This window comes from Oncorhynchus masou, chromosome 32 (assembly GCF_036934945.1).
Source record: "Oncorhynchus masou masou isolate Uvic2021 chromosome 32, UVic_Omas_1.1, whole genome shotgun sequence".
Lineage (NCBI taxonomy): Eukaryota > Metazoa > Chordata > Actinopteri > Salmoniformes > Salmonidae > Oncorhynchus > Oncorhynchus masou.
Genome location: NC_088243.1, coordinates 90639305 through 90651400, shown reverse-complemented (window position 1 = coordinate 90651400; position 12096 = coordinate 90639305). Strand labels below are relative to the sequence as shown.

General features: G+C 48.4%; 1 protein-coding gene across 4 annotated transcripts in view; it reads right to left on the bottom strand.

The window, feature by feature from the left end:
* LOC135526792 (PDZ and LIM domain protein 7-like) overlaps nucleotides 1-12096 on the bottom strand; it is a 72263-nt gene that overhangs the window by 27029 nt on the left and 33138 nt on the right. For all 4 annotated transcript variants that reach the window (XM_064955452.1, XM_064955454.1, XM_064955455.1 and 1 more), the window contains exons 4-5: nucleotides 3412-3439; nucleotides 1202-1371 (exon numbers count right to left, since the gene is read on the bottom strand). In XM_064955452.1, coding sequence (XP_064811524.1) covers nucleotides 1202-1371; nucleotides 3412-3439 — 198 coding nt within the window. The remainder of the gene's footprint in view (nucleotides 1-1201; nucleotides 1372-3411; nucleotides 3440-12096) is intronic.

Below are 12096 nucleotides of genomic sequence, written 5' to 3'. Positions count from 1 at the left end.
GACAGGGGTATTATAAATAGAGGGCGCGCTGAGTTACAAAAACATCACCCTGGTGCGGGACGTTCCCCAATGATGGAAGAGGGTCCTGAATGAAACAGTTTGGGACCCCCCCGGTCAAGACAGAGCACACACTGCTCTTCCTACCAGACCTAAATGAGAAAGTTTTTTTTTTTTTTTTTTTAAACGGAGCACTCTTGGAACTTTTAGACAAACGAACAACATTGTCACTTAGGAATGTTGACGACACTGTGGAGAGAATTTGGCTGATGGGAAGTCATTTTTATTTCCTGTATTCTACTCAACAGTCTGATCCCAACAAACCAGGAGAAGACATCTGCTGATCATCATTTGGGCTCCCGAGTGGCACAGCGGTCTAAGGCACTGCATCTCTGAGCAAGAGGTGTCACTACAGTCCCTGGTTCGAATCCAAGCTGTATCACATCCGGCTGTGATTGGGAGTCCCATAGGGCGGCGCACAATGAGCCCAGCGTCTTCCAGGTTTTGCCGGGGTAGGCCCGTCATTGTAAATAAGAATTTGTTCTTAAAACGGGCTTCTCAAATTAAATACAAATCAACTTTACTACAACTCAATCACCCTTAAAAAAGGTGCGGCCATCAATTTCTCCTCCCCAGAGAGTTACCTGAATGGTTCAGATCTGAAATAAAATACTATCACCCTTCCACAGGAACCCAGAGTGACCCTTCCACATGGAACCCAGAGTGACCCTTCCACATGGAACCCAGAGTGACCCTTCCACATGGAACCCAGAGTGACCCTTCCACATGGAACCCAGAGTGACCCTTCCACATGGAACCCAGAGTGACCCTTCCACAGGAACCCAGAGTGACCCTTCCACATGGAACCCAGAGTGACCCTTCCACATGGAACCCAGAGTGACCCTTCCACATGGAACCCAGAGTGACCCTTCCACATGGAACCCAGAGTGACCCTTCCACATGGAACCCAGAGTGACCCTTCCACATGGAACCCAGAGTGACCCTTCCACATGGAACCCAGAGTGACCCTTCCACATGGAACCCAGAGTGACCCTTCCACATGGAACCCAGAGTGACCCTTCCACATGGAACCCAGAGTGACCCTTCCACATGGAACCCAGAGTGACTTGTTTCACAACCCAACCCATTTGGTCTCTGAGATTTGATTTGGTTTGCATGGTTGTTTGTTTGTTTGTGTACCTACCCGTTGTGTGGCTGTAGCATGCTGACGGGGGCGTTAACTTTAGGGGCGTACGCCACTGGTTTCATGACTGTGTTACCGCCGCCCGGCGTGAATGGCCGGGCCATCTTGTTGATAGCGGTGCTGGGGGCAAAGGAGTATTTGGGCTGAACGGAGGCAGGGGCGAGCAAATCCTACAGGGTGTGAGAGGGGGGGGGGGGACACAGCAAAAACCACAGCAAATAACATGCAGTTAGACAAAACACACACATGAAATTAAATAAAAAAATAAGTGTGGTAATGTACCACACACACACACACACACACATCTGCTCCAGCTGTGTTAGCCTCAACATGGCTCAGAACTACAGTAGGTGTTGCCAAGGCCAGCTCTGTCTCTCTGTGTGGAGAGAGGAGAGGCCGAAGAAGTGTAAACACACCCAACTGTCTGACTCGTGTACCAAATGGCACCCCATTCACTATATAGGGCACTACTTTTGACCCATTGACTACCCACAGTAGTGCACTACGTAGGGAATAGAGAGCCATTTGGAAAGCAACCATGTCATCTTGGAAAGCTGGAGTTGGTCCCACTGAGGATCTTCCTCGTTCTCTGTTAGCTTGGTGCAACTCAATTACTTAACACTTAAATAGATTTCCAAAAATGTTCACTGAACATAGAGTTGCACTGTTTTTTTGTCCTCAGCTAGGATTTCTCAGTGTGTCAGAGAGGATGTTATTATGAGGTAAGATGTTTAATTTGTACTGCCTTCCAATACAAAATAATATTGCATTTCTGTAATAGGGCGTGAACTATGAACTTGGCATGACAATGTTATTGTAAGAGTTTTCATTATGTTGCCTTGAGTCTGGGATTGTACAACGCTGTTTAGGGTCACACGTACACGTGTATAATCAAATCAAATGTATTTATAAATCCCTTCTTACATCAGCCGACGTCTCAAAGTGCTGTACAGAAACCCAGCCTAAAACCCCCACAACAGCAAGCAATGCAGGTGTAGAAGCACGGTGGCTAAAACACCCTAGAAAGGCCAAAACCTAGTAAGAAACCTAGAGAGGAACCAGGCTATGTGGGGTGGCCAGTCCTCTTCTGACTGTACCGGGTGGAGATTATAAACCTAGAGGAACCAGGCTATGAGGGGTGGCCAGTCCTCTTCTGGCTGTGCCGGGTGGAGATTAGAAACCTAGAGAGGAACCAGGCTATGAGGGGTGGCCAGTCCTCTTCTGACTGTGCCGGGTAGAGGAACCAGGCTGAGAGGTGGCCAGTCCTCTTCTGACTGTACCAGGTAGAGAGGAACCAGGCTGAGAGGTGGCCAGTCCTCTTCTGACTGTGCTGGGTAGAGAGGAACCAGGCTATGAGGGGTGGAGATTATAAACCTAGAGAGGAACCAGGCTATGAGGGGTGGCCAGTCCTCTTCTGACTGTGCCGGGTGGAGATTATAACAGAACATGGCCAAGATGTTCAAATGTTCATAAATGACAGGCAGGGTCAAGTAATAATAATCACATAGTTGTCGAGGGTGCAACAGGTCAGCACATCAAGAGTAAATGTCAGTTGGCTTTTCATAGCCGATCATTCAGAGTATCTCTACCGCTCCTGCTGTCTCTGGAGAGTTGAAAACAGCAGGTCTGGGACGGGTAGCACGTCCGCTGAACAGGTCAGGGACTACTAGTAATCATTTCATTCAACAAACAAACAAACTTATAACTGGCTTCTGCTTATACAATGTGTGCTGTGAGCTAGCTGCCAGCCTGATGGGGGGGGGGGTTGAATCAGAATGACTGTGGAGACTTTAAATGCAATGTGCGGGTGTAAGTTGTTAAGAGACACCACTAGGAGCCAAACAGGGTCAATTCCTCTCACCCGACACCACAATGCAATATTAACAGCCTTGTAGGGGAAACGGTACGTGAGCGTTGTCATAGACAGGGTAATAATGTTTTGGACTATGAAAAGACGTAGGACTTGACTGACTGTTTAGTCACTGCCTAGTGAAGACAGGGATCTGTTGATTCACATAGCAGAAGCATCACCATTCACAGCGTTTCAGGAGGTGTGAGGTTAAGACAGACACAGACATTAAAAAATGCAAAAATGTGAAACCCCTTTTCCATCTATATCTTACTACTTTTGACCTGAGCCCTGATAGAGTAGTGCACTATACAGGGAACAGGGTGGTGTTTGGGATGCAAAACCAGACAGACACTCTTACCTTCTGATCGCCACCCGCATGGAAAGCTCTGAAAGAAAAGATGGGAAAATAAGGGTTAAAAAAAACAAAAAATAAAATAAACAAAGAGTTAGGAGCTACTGCGGTGGCACTATAAAACCCACCAGTAGCTCCTATAAAACCCACCGCAGTAGCTCCTATAAAACCCACCGCAGTAGCTCCTATAAAACCCACCGCAGTAGCTCCTATAAAACCCACCGCAGTAGCTCCTATAAAACCCACCAGTAGCTCCTATAAAACCCACCAGTAGCTCCTATAAAACCCACCAGTAGCTCCTATAAAACCCACCAGTAGCTCCTATAAAACCCACCGCAGTAGCTCCTATAAAACTCACCAGTAGCTCCTATAAAACCCACCAGTAGCTCCTATAAAACTCACCAGTAGCTCCTATAAAACCCACCGCAGTAGCTCCTATAAAACCCACCGCAGTAGCTCCTATAAAACTCACCAGTAGCTCCTATAAAACCCACCGCAGTAGCTCCTATAAAACCCACCGCAGTAGCTCCTATAAAACCCACCGCAGTAGCTCCTATAAAACCCACCGCAGTAGCTCCTATAAAACCCACCGCAGTAGCTCCTATAAAACCCACCGCAGTAGCTCCTATAAAACGCACCGCAGTAGCTCCTATAAAACGCACCGCAGTAGCTCCTATAAAACCCACCAGTAGCTCCTATAAAACCCACCGCAGTAGCTCCTATAAAACCCACCGCAGTAGCTCCTATAAAACCCACCGCAGTAGCTCCTATAAAACCCACCGCAGTAGCTCCTATAAAACCCACCGCAGTAGCTCCTATAAAACCCACCGCAGTAGCTCCTATAAAACCCACCGCAGTAGCTCCTATAAAACCCACCGCAGTAGCTCCTATAAAACCCACCGCAGTAGCTCCTATAAAACCCACCGCAGTAGCTCCTATAAAACCCACCAGTAGCTCCTATAAAACCCACCAGTAGCTCCTATAAAACCCACCAGTAGCTCCTATAAAACCCACCGCAGTAGCTCCTATAAAACCCACCGCAGTAGCTCCTATAAAACCCACCAGTAGCTCCTATAAAACCCACCGTAGTAGCTCCTATAAAACCCACCAGTAGCTCCTATAAAACCCACCGCAGTAGCTCCTATAAAACCCACCAGTAGCTCCTATAAAACCCACCGCAGTAGCTCCTATAAAACCGTACATTTATATGAAAGTCTGAATGTATCCTTTTCTGCATTTGAAAAAAAAAGTTCAAACATAAATCTCTCGAGCCTCAACACTTCTCAGAAAGTTTTAAGTTCTTTGTTTTGTGTAAAAAATAGCCCTAGTTTGTTGCATTTCCATATTCAAGGAGCAGTGTTCAACGTGGACTTCTGAAAACAGTTCTGAAATAGAAACATCAACTTCTCAGGGTCGAACTTGGTTTCATTTACAGGAAATTCTAGGTATACTGGACAGTCTGTGGTGTAGTTTGTTTTCATTATAACATTAGTTAGTTCTGAAGAACATACTTGGAGAATAAATATTATATAGGCTTAGTTACCATAATCCAAAAGAAACAACAAAAACTGTTTTTAAAAAAATAAAAAACGGGTTTTCCGATGTCTTAAAATGCAGGGAACTAAATCCATGTCTCGATTTAAGTGTTAAATATGCACCAATCCAAAATATCCCAGGTTAGAATTACACCTGGTCTCCCAAAAATAGTAATGTGAAGCCCCATTACTTCCCAACACTGAGGCCCCATGTACCTCATTATTACTTCCCAACACTGAGGCCCTAGATACCTCATTATTACTTCCCAACACTGAGGCACCATGTACCTCATTATTACTTCCCAACACTGAGGCCCTAGATACCTCATTATTACTTCCCAACACTGAGGCCCCATGTACCTCATTATTACTTCCCAACACTGAGGCCCTAGATACCTCATTATTAATCCCAACACTGAGGCCCTAGATACCTCATTATTACTTCCCAACACTGAGGCCCCATGTACCTCATTATTACTTCCCAACACTGAGGCCCTAGATACCTCATTATTAATCCCAACACTGAGGCCCTAGATACCTCATTATTACTTCCCAACACTGAGGCCCTAGATACCTCATTATTACTTCCCAACACTGAGGCCCTAGATACCTCATTATTACTTCCCAACACTGAGGCCCCATGTACCTCATTATTACTTCCCAACACTGAGGCCCTAGATACCTCATTATTAATCCCAACACTGAGGCCCTAGATACCTCATTATTAATCCCAACACTGAGGCCCTAGATACCTCATTATTACTTCCCAACACTGAGGGTCTCAATGAGGTACCTAGGGCCTATGTGGGTAGGGTACCTGACATTCAAATTATCATTCTCTAGGCTATATAATAGGAGTGCCTCTCCATAGCAATCACAGGCACCCCTCTCAATTCCTTACACAGGCCTGTCCCCCGTCCCTATCCTTACACATGCCTGTCCTCCGTCCCTATCCTTACACAGGCCTGTCCTCCGTCCCTATCCTTACACAGGCCTGTCCTCCGTCCCTATCCTTACACAGGCCTGTCCTCCGTCCCTATCCTTACACAGGCCTGTCCTCCGTCCCTATCCTTACACATGCCTGTCCTCCGTCCCTATCCTTACACATGCCTGTCCTCCGTCCCTATCCTTACACATGCCTGTCCTCCGTCCCTATCCTTACACATGCCTGTCCTCCGTCCCTATCCTTACATGCCTGTCCTCCGTCCCTATCCTTACACATGCCTGTCCTCCGTCCCTATCCTTACACATGCCTGTCCTCCGTCCCTATCCTTACACATGCCTGTCCTCCGTCCCTATCCTTACACATGCCTGTCCTCCGTCCCTATCCTTACACATGCCTGTCCTCCGTCCCTATCCTTACACATGCCTGTCCTCCGTCCCTATCCTTACACATGCCTGTCCTCCGTCCCTATCCTTACACATGCCTTCCGTCCCTATCCTTACACATGCCTTCCGTCCCTATCCTTTAACAGTCCTGTCCTCCGTCCCTATCCTTTAACAGTCCTGTCCTCCGTCCCTATCCTTACACATGCCTGTCCTCCGTCCCTATCCTTACACATGCCTGTCCTCCGTCCCTATCCTTACACATGCCTGTCCTCCGTCCCTATCCTTACACATGCCTTCCGTCCCTATCCTTACACATGCCTTCCGTCCCTATCCTTTAACAGTCCTGTCCTCCGTCCCTATCCTTACACATGCCTGTCCTCCGTCCCTATCCTTTAACATGCCTGTCCTCCAGCCCTATCCTTTAACATGCCTGTCCTCCGTCCCTATCCTTTAACATGCCTGTCCTCCAGCCCTATCCTTTAACATGCCTGTCCTCCAGCCCTATCCTTTAACAGTCCTGTCCTCCAGCCCTATCCTTTAACAGTCCTGTCCTCCAGCCCTATCCTTTAACAGTCCTGTCCTCTGCTAACCTGGTCCCAGATCTGTTTGTGCTGTCCTGTTAACTCCCACGGTCAGCAGTTGGCATGAAAGCAGAGCCAGATCTGGGATCAGGCTAGTCCTCATCCCCTATCCCTGTTAAATATTTCACTGGCTGATGTAGGTTAAGCATATATTAACCTAAATCTTCCCAAATGACACCCCATTCCCTATACAGTGAACTACGACGCAATCCAAATTGCACTCCACACTGCCCTCACCTACCTAAATAAGAGGAATACATGTGAGAATTCTGATAATTGACTACAGCTCAGCGTTCCAACACCATAGTGCCCTCCAAGCTCATCACTAAGCTAAGGACCCTGGAACTGAACACCTCCCTCTACAACTGGGTCCTGGACTTGCTGACGGGACTGGACCCAGCCGCAGGTGGTATTTACAATGACTGCCTACCCAGGGCCAAACCCAGACGACGCTGGGCTCATTGTGCGCCGCCCTATAGGACTCCCAATCACGGCCGGTTGTGATACAGCCTGGGATTATACACAACAATACCAGTAACAACAACGAGGCTTTTATCCAAAGTGACTTAGTCATACATGCATACATTTATCTATGGGTGGACCCGGGAATCGAACACACTAGCCTTGGCATTACAAGCACCATGCTCCATCAACTGAGCGACAGAGGACCACATCTTCAAACTAGGACGATGCTTCATCATAGCCGTGGAATATAAAACTAGGCCCCCAAAACCAAAGCCAATACAACGTCGTTCAGTCATAAAACTGTCCTCCTAACTCATCTGAAAACCAAACTGTGGAAGCCCTCCAAACCCTGAGAGACAGAGGATAGAACAGCCCATATCCAGCATTAAGAGATGTCTTTCAGCCTAACGCAACGCAACAGGAGCAGCTCACATCCTGCATTAAGAGATGTCTTTCAGCCTAACGCAACGCAACAGGAGCAGCTCACATCCTGCATTAAGAGATGTCTTTCAGCCTAACGCAACGCAACAGGAGCAGCTCACATCCTGCATTAAGAGATGTCTTTCAGGCTAACGCAACGCAACAGGAGCAGCTTATTGTCTGTTGTGACAGAGGGGTGTGAGGAAGAGAGGGGCGAAGAAGAGAGGGGCGAGGGTCACGGGTAGAAGGAGGAATCCGCGTGAATTACTATAGTTCTTTATAGAAGGTGTTGGGTTATAAGGAAGGAAACTGGTGAGTGAGAGAGAGACAGACAGGTCTGTCTAGTGTGACATCAGATACTGACGAGCACAGACCTGCCTAATCAATTACAACCAACACCTACGACTGAGAAACCCAACACACAAACAGCGCATGCAGTGGTGACCCATTTATTCACAACATCATCGTCAACAGTGTGTACACACACACACACACACACACACACGTGACATTTTCATACTGATCCCCCGTGGGAATCGAACCCACAACCCTAGCATTGCAAGCGGCATGCTCTACCAACTGAGCCACACACACACACACAATAAAAGATGTTTTGCTCGATATGTAGTCTAATGACACAGTTCATATCCGTATCGTTTCAGCAACAGACTAGTCTACAGCATCACCAGATATACTGTAAGGCTAATGTACTGAAAGGAAGTGACTGTTAAAAAAATAAATAATAATAATAACAACAACAACACAAAAAAATGGTACACCCCTGACACGTCACTTTTAAAAGGTCCAAGCACAATGTTTGTTTGAAGACACAGTTCTCCAAAAGAGGAGGAGGAGGTACAGGGTTCATAACATTTCAGGAACTTAAAAAAAAAAAAATCATAATATTGTGTTAGATTATGTCCTGTTTTGGCCAGTCAGTCAGTTCATGAATAGTACTGCCAAATTCGAAAAAAAAAAAAACTGACCGTGACCCTGAATCCAACCAGCCACTTTGTTCCTGTGCCTTGATCTGTTGGCTAAACCGCAGGTATACATCTGAACACTCTGGTCACTCACCAAAGTCTGGTCTGACAGAAGAAACAGACTTCATCCCCCCCCAAAAGTAGTGCCCTATATAGGGAATAGGGTGCCATTTGGGACACACACACACACTACAGCATCAGATAGGAGGTAGAAGGTCAGAGGTTACAGGAAAAACTAATGACAGGAGAGGAGACGACCTCTAACCCCTATCTCCTAGAGGCGAGGAGACGACCTCTACCCCCCATCTTCCAGAGGAGAGGAGACGACCTCTACCCCCTATCTTCCAGAGGAGAGGAGACGACCTCTAACCCCTATCACCTAGAGGCGAGGAGACGACCTCTAACCCCTATCACCTAGAGGCGAGGAGACGACCTCTACCCCCTATCTTCCAGAGGAGAGGAGACGACCTCTACCCCCTATCTCCTAGAGGCGAGGAGACGACCTCTAACCCCTATCTCCTAGAGGCGAGGAGACGACCTCTACCCCCTATCTCCTAGAGGAGAGGAGACGACCTCTACCCCCTATCTCCTAGAGGTGAGGAGACGACCTCTACCCCCTATCTCCTAGAGGCGAGGAGACGACCTCTACCCCCTATCTCCTAGAGGCGAGGAGACGACCTCTACCCCCTATCTTCCAGAGGAGAGGAGACGACCTCTACCCCCTATCTCCTAGAGGCGAGGAGACGACCTCTACCCCCTATCTCCTAGAGGTGAGGAGACGACCTCTACCCCCTATCTCCTAGAGGCGAGGAGACGACCTCTACCCCCTATCTCCTAGAGGCGAGGAGACGACCTCTACCCCCTATCTTCCAGAGGAGAGGACCTCTACCCCCTATCTCCTAGAGGAGAGGACCTCTACCCCCTATCTCCTAGAGGAGAGGAGACGACCTCTACCCCCTATCTCCTAGAGGAGAGGAGACGACCTCTACCCCCTATCTCCTAGAGGTGAGGAGACGACCTCTACCCCCTATCTCCTAGAGGCGAGGAGACGACCTCTACCCCCTATCTCCTAGAGGCGAGGAGACGACCTCTACCCCCTATCTCCTAGAGGCGAGGAGACGACCTCTACCCCCTATCTCCTAGAGGCGAGGAGACGACCTCTACCCCCTATCTTCCAGAGGAGAGGACCTCTACCCCCTATCTCCTAGAGGCGAGGAGACGACCTCTACCCCCTATCTTCCAGAGGAGAGGACCTCTACCCCCTATCTCCTAGAGGTGAGGAGACGACCTCTACCCCCTATCTCCTAGAGGCGAGGAGACGACCTCTACCCACAATCTTCCAGAAGAGAGGAGACTAAGGCAGCATCACAAATACCACCTGTGACATCCCTCCCACTCTGTCTACTGGAATCTGCTGTTTGGTAGTCAGTCCGCTTGTTGCAGGCCAGTGGGCCTGGGAGGATCATCAGATGTTGCGCACCTGGGCAGGGGGGGCCACATCAGCCAACAACACCTCCCTTCCCTCTTCACCTGGGCAGGGGGGGCCACATCAGCCAACAACATCTCTCTCTCTCCCCTCTTCACCTGGGCAGGGGGGCCACAGCAGCCAACAACATCTCTCTTCCCTCTTCACCAGGGCAGGCTGGCTTCCTCCACCTTTTGGTTGTTGGTCTGTTTTCACCAGAAAACTCTCCACCCATCCACACACTACTGATCATACAGACGTCCACAGCTTAAATGTTACATTTTTGTATTTATCATTTAGTTTAATAAACGTATTTATTTTTACATTAAAATAAATGTAATTGGGGCGGCAGGTAGCCTAGTGGTTAGAGGGGGGCGGCAGGTAGCCTTGTGGTAAGAGCGTTGGGCCAGTATCCAGCAGGTAGCCTTGTGGTTAGAGCGTTGGACTAGTAACCAGCAGGTAGCCTAGTGGTTAGAGCGTTGGGCCAGTAACCAGCAGGTAGCCTAGTGTTTAGAGTGTTGGACCAGTAACCAGCAGGTAGCCTAGTGGTTAGAGCGTTGGACTAGTAACCAGCAGGTAGCCTAATGGTTAGAGTGTTGGACCAGTAACCAGCAGGTAGCCTAGTGGTTAGAGCGTTGGACTAGTAACCAGCAGGTAGCCTAATGGTTAGAGTGTTGGACCAGTAACCAGCAGGTAGCCTAGTGGTTAGAGCGTTGGACTAGTAACCAGCAGGTAGCCTAGTGGTTAGAGCGTTGGACTAGTAACCAGCAGGTAGCCTTGTGGTTAGAGCATTGGGCCAGTAACTGAAAGGTTGCTAGAACAGATCCCCGAGCTGACATGGTATAAATCTGTCGTTCTGCCCCTGAACAGGCAGTTAACCCACTGTTCCTAGACCGTCATTGAAAATAAGAATTTGTTCTTAACTGACTTGCCTAGTTAAAAGGTTAAATAAAAAAAATAAAAAAAATTCAGTCATGTGTGGTCTCCCTTTGTTGCTATGAACTATGACCAGCTAACACAGTTGGGGATCGTCCAATCTGAGATCTTGGTTATAGGGAAGTTTTGGTGGTATGTTTGTAAATTTTCCTAATTTGGTTTGGACTTCCTGTTTAGTGCACGGTCAGCTTGGAGCACCGTGTAAGGGTAGTAACTGGTGCCAAATTGGGTTCAGCTGTGTTGCTACAGTGCAACGTGGTACCATTTGTTTGGAAGTCTTTGTTAAAGCCATCATACATTATTTGTCATTTTTATCCTCGTTTGTGTAAAGCTTTAGGAGTTTTGTTTTGGTGATTGCTGGAAGAGAAGCAGCCTTTGTCCCCCGTGTGCTGGGCTACAAAGCCCCCCGTGTGCTGGGCTACAAAGCCCCCCGTGTGCTGGGCCACAAAGCCCCCCGTGTGCTGGGCCACAAAGCCCCCCGTGTGCTGGGCCACAAAGCCCCTTGTTCATGCCCATTTCCTAATCATTGGGGGTTTAGGTGCTGGTATATGTGTTACGTACATATTTTTCTGGCCTGGCTCGGCCAACTTGTCCACGTACTTTATCTCGACTTGAGAAGCAGAACCTTTTGGAAAAGACAGGGCTTCTGACGAATGCTGCAAACGTTTGAGGGTTCTCTCTCCTTTGTAGGATGGGATGACAAAGTGACAGTCAAAATGTTGTAACCAGTTAGCTGGTGTGCAGGTCTGGGCTGGGGTCATTCTGGGTTAGCTGGTGTGCAGGTCTGGGCTGGGGTCATTCTGGGTTAGCTGGTGTGCAGGTTTGGGCTGGGGTCATTCTGGGAAACCAGTTAGCTGGTGTGCAGGTCTGGGCTGGGGTCATTCTGGGAAACCAGTTAGCTGGTGTGCAGGTCTGGGCTGGGGTCATTCTGGGTTAGCTGGTGTGCAGGTCTGGGCTGGGGTCATTCTGGGAAACCA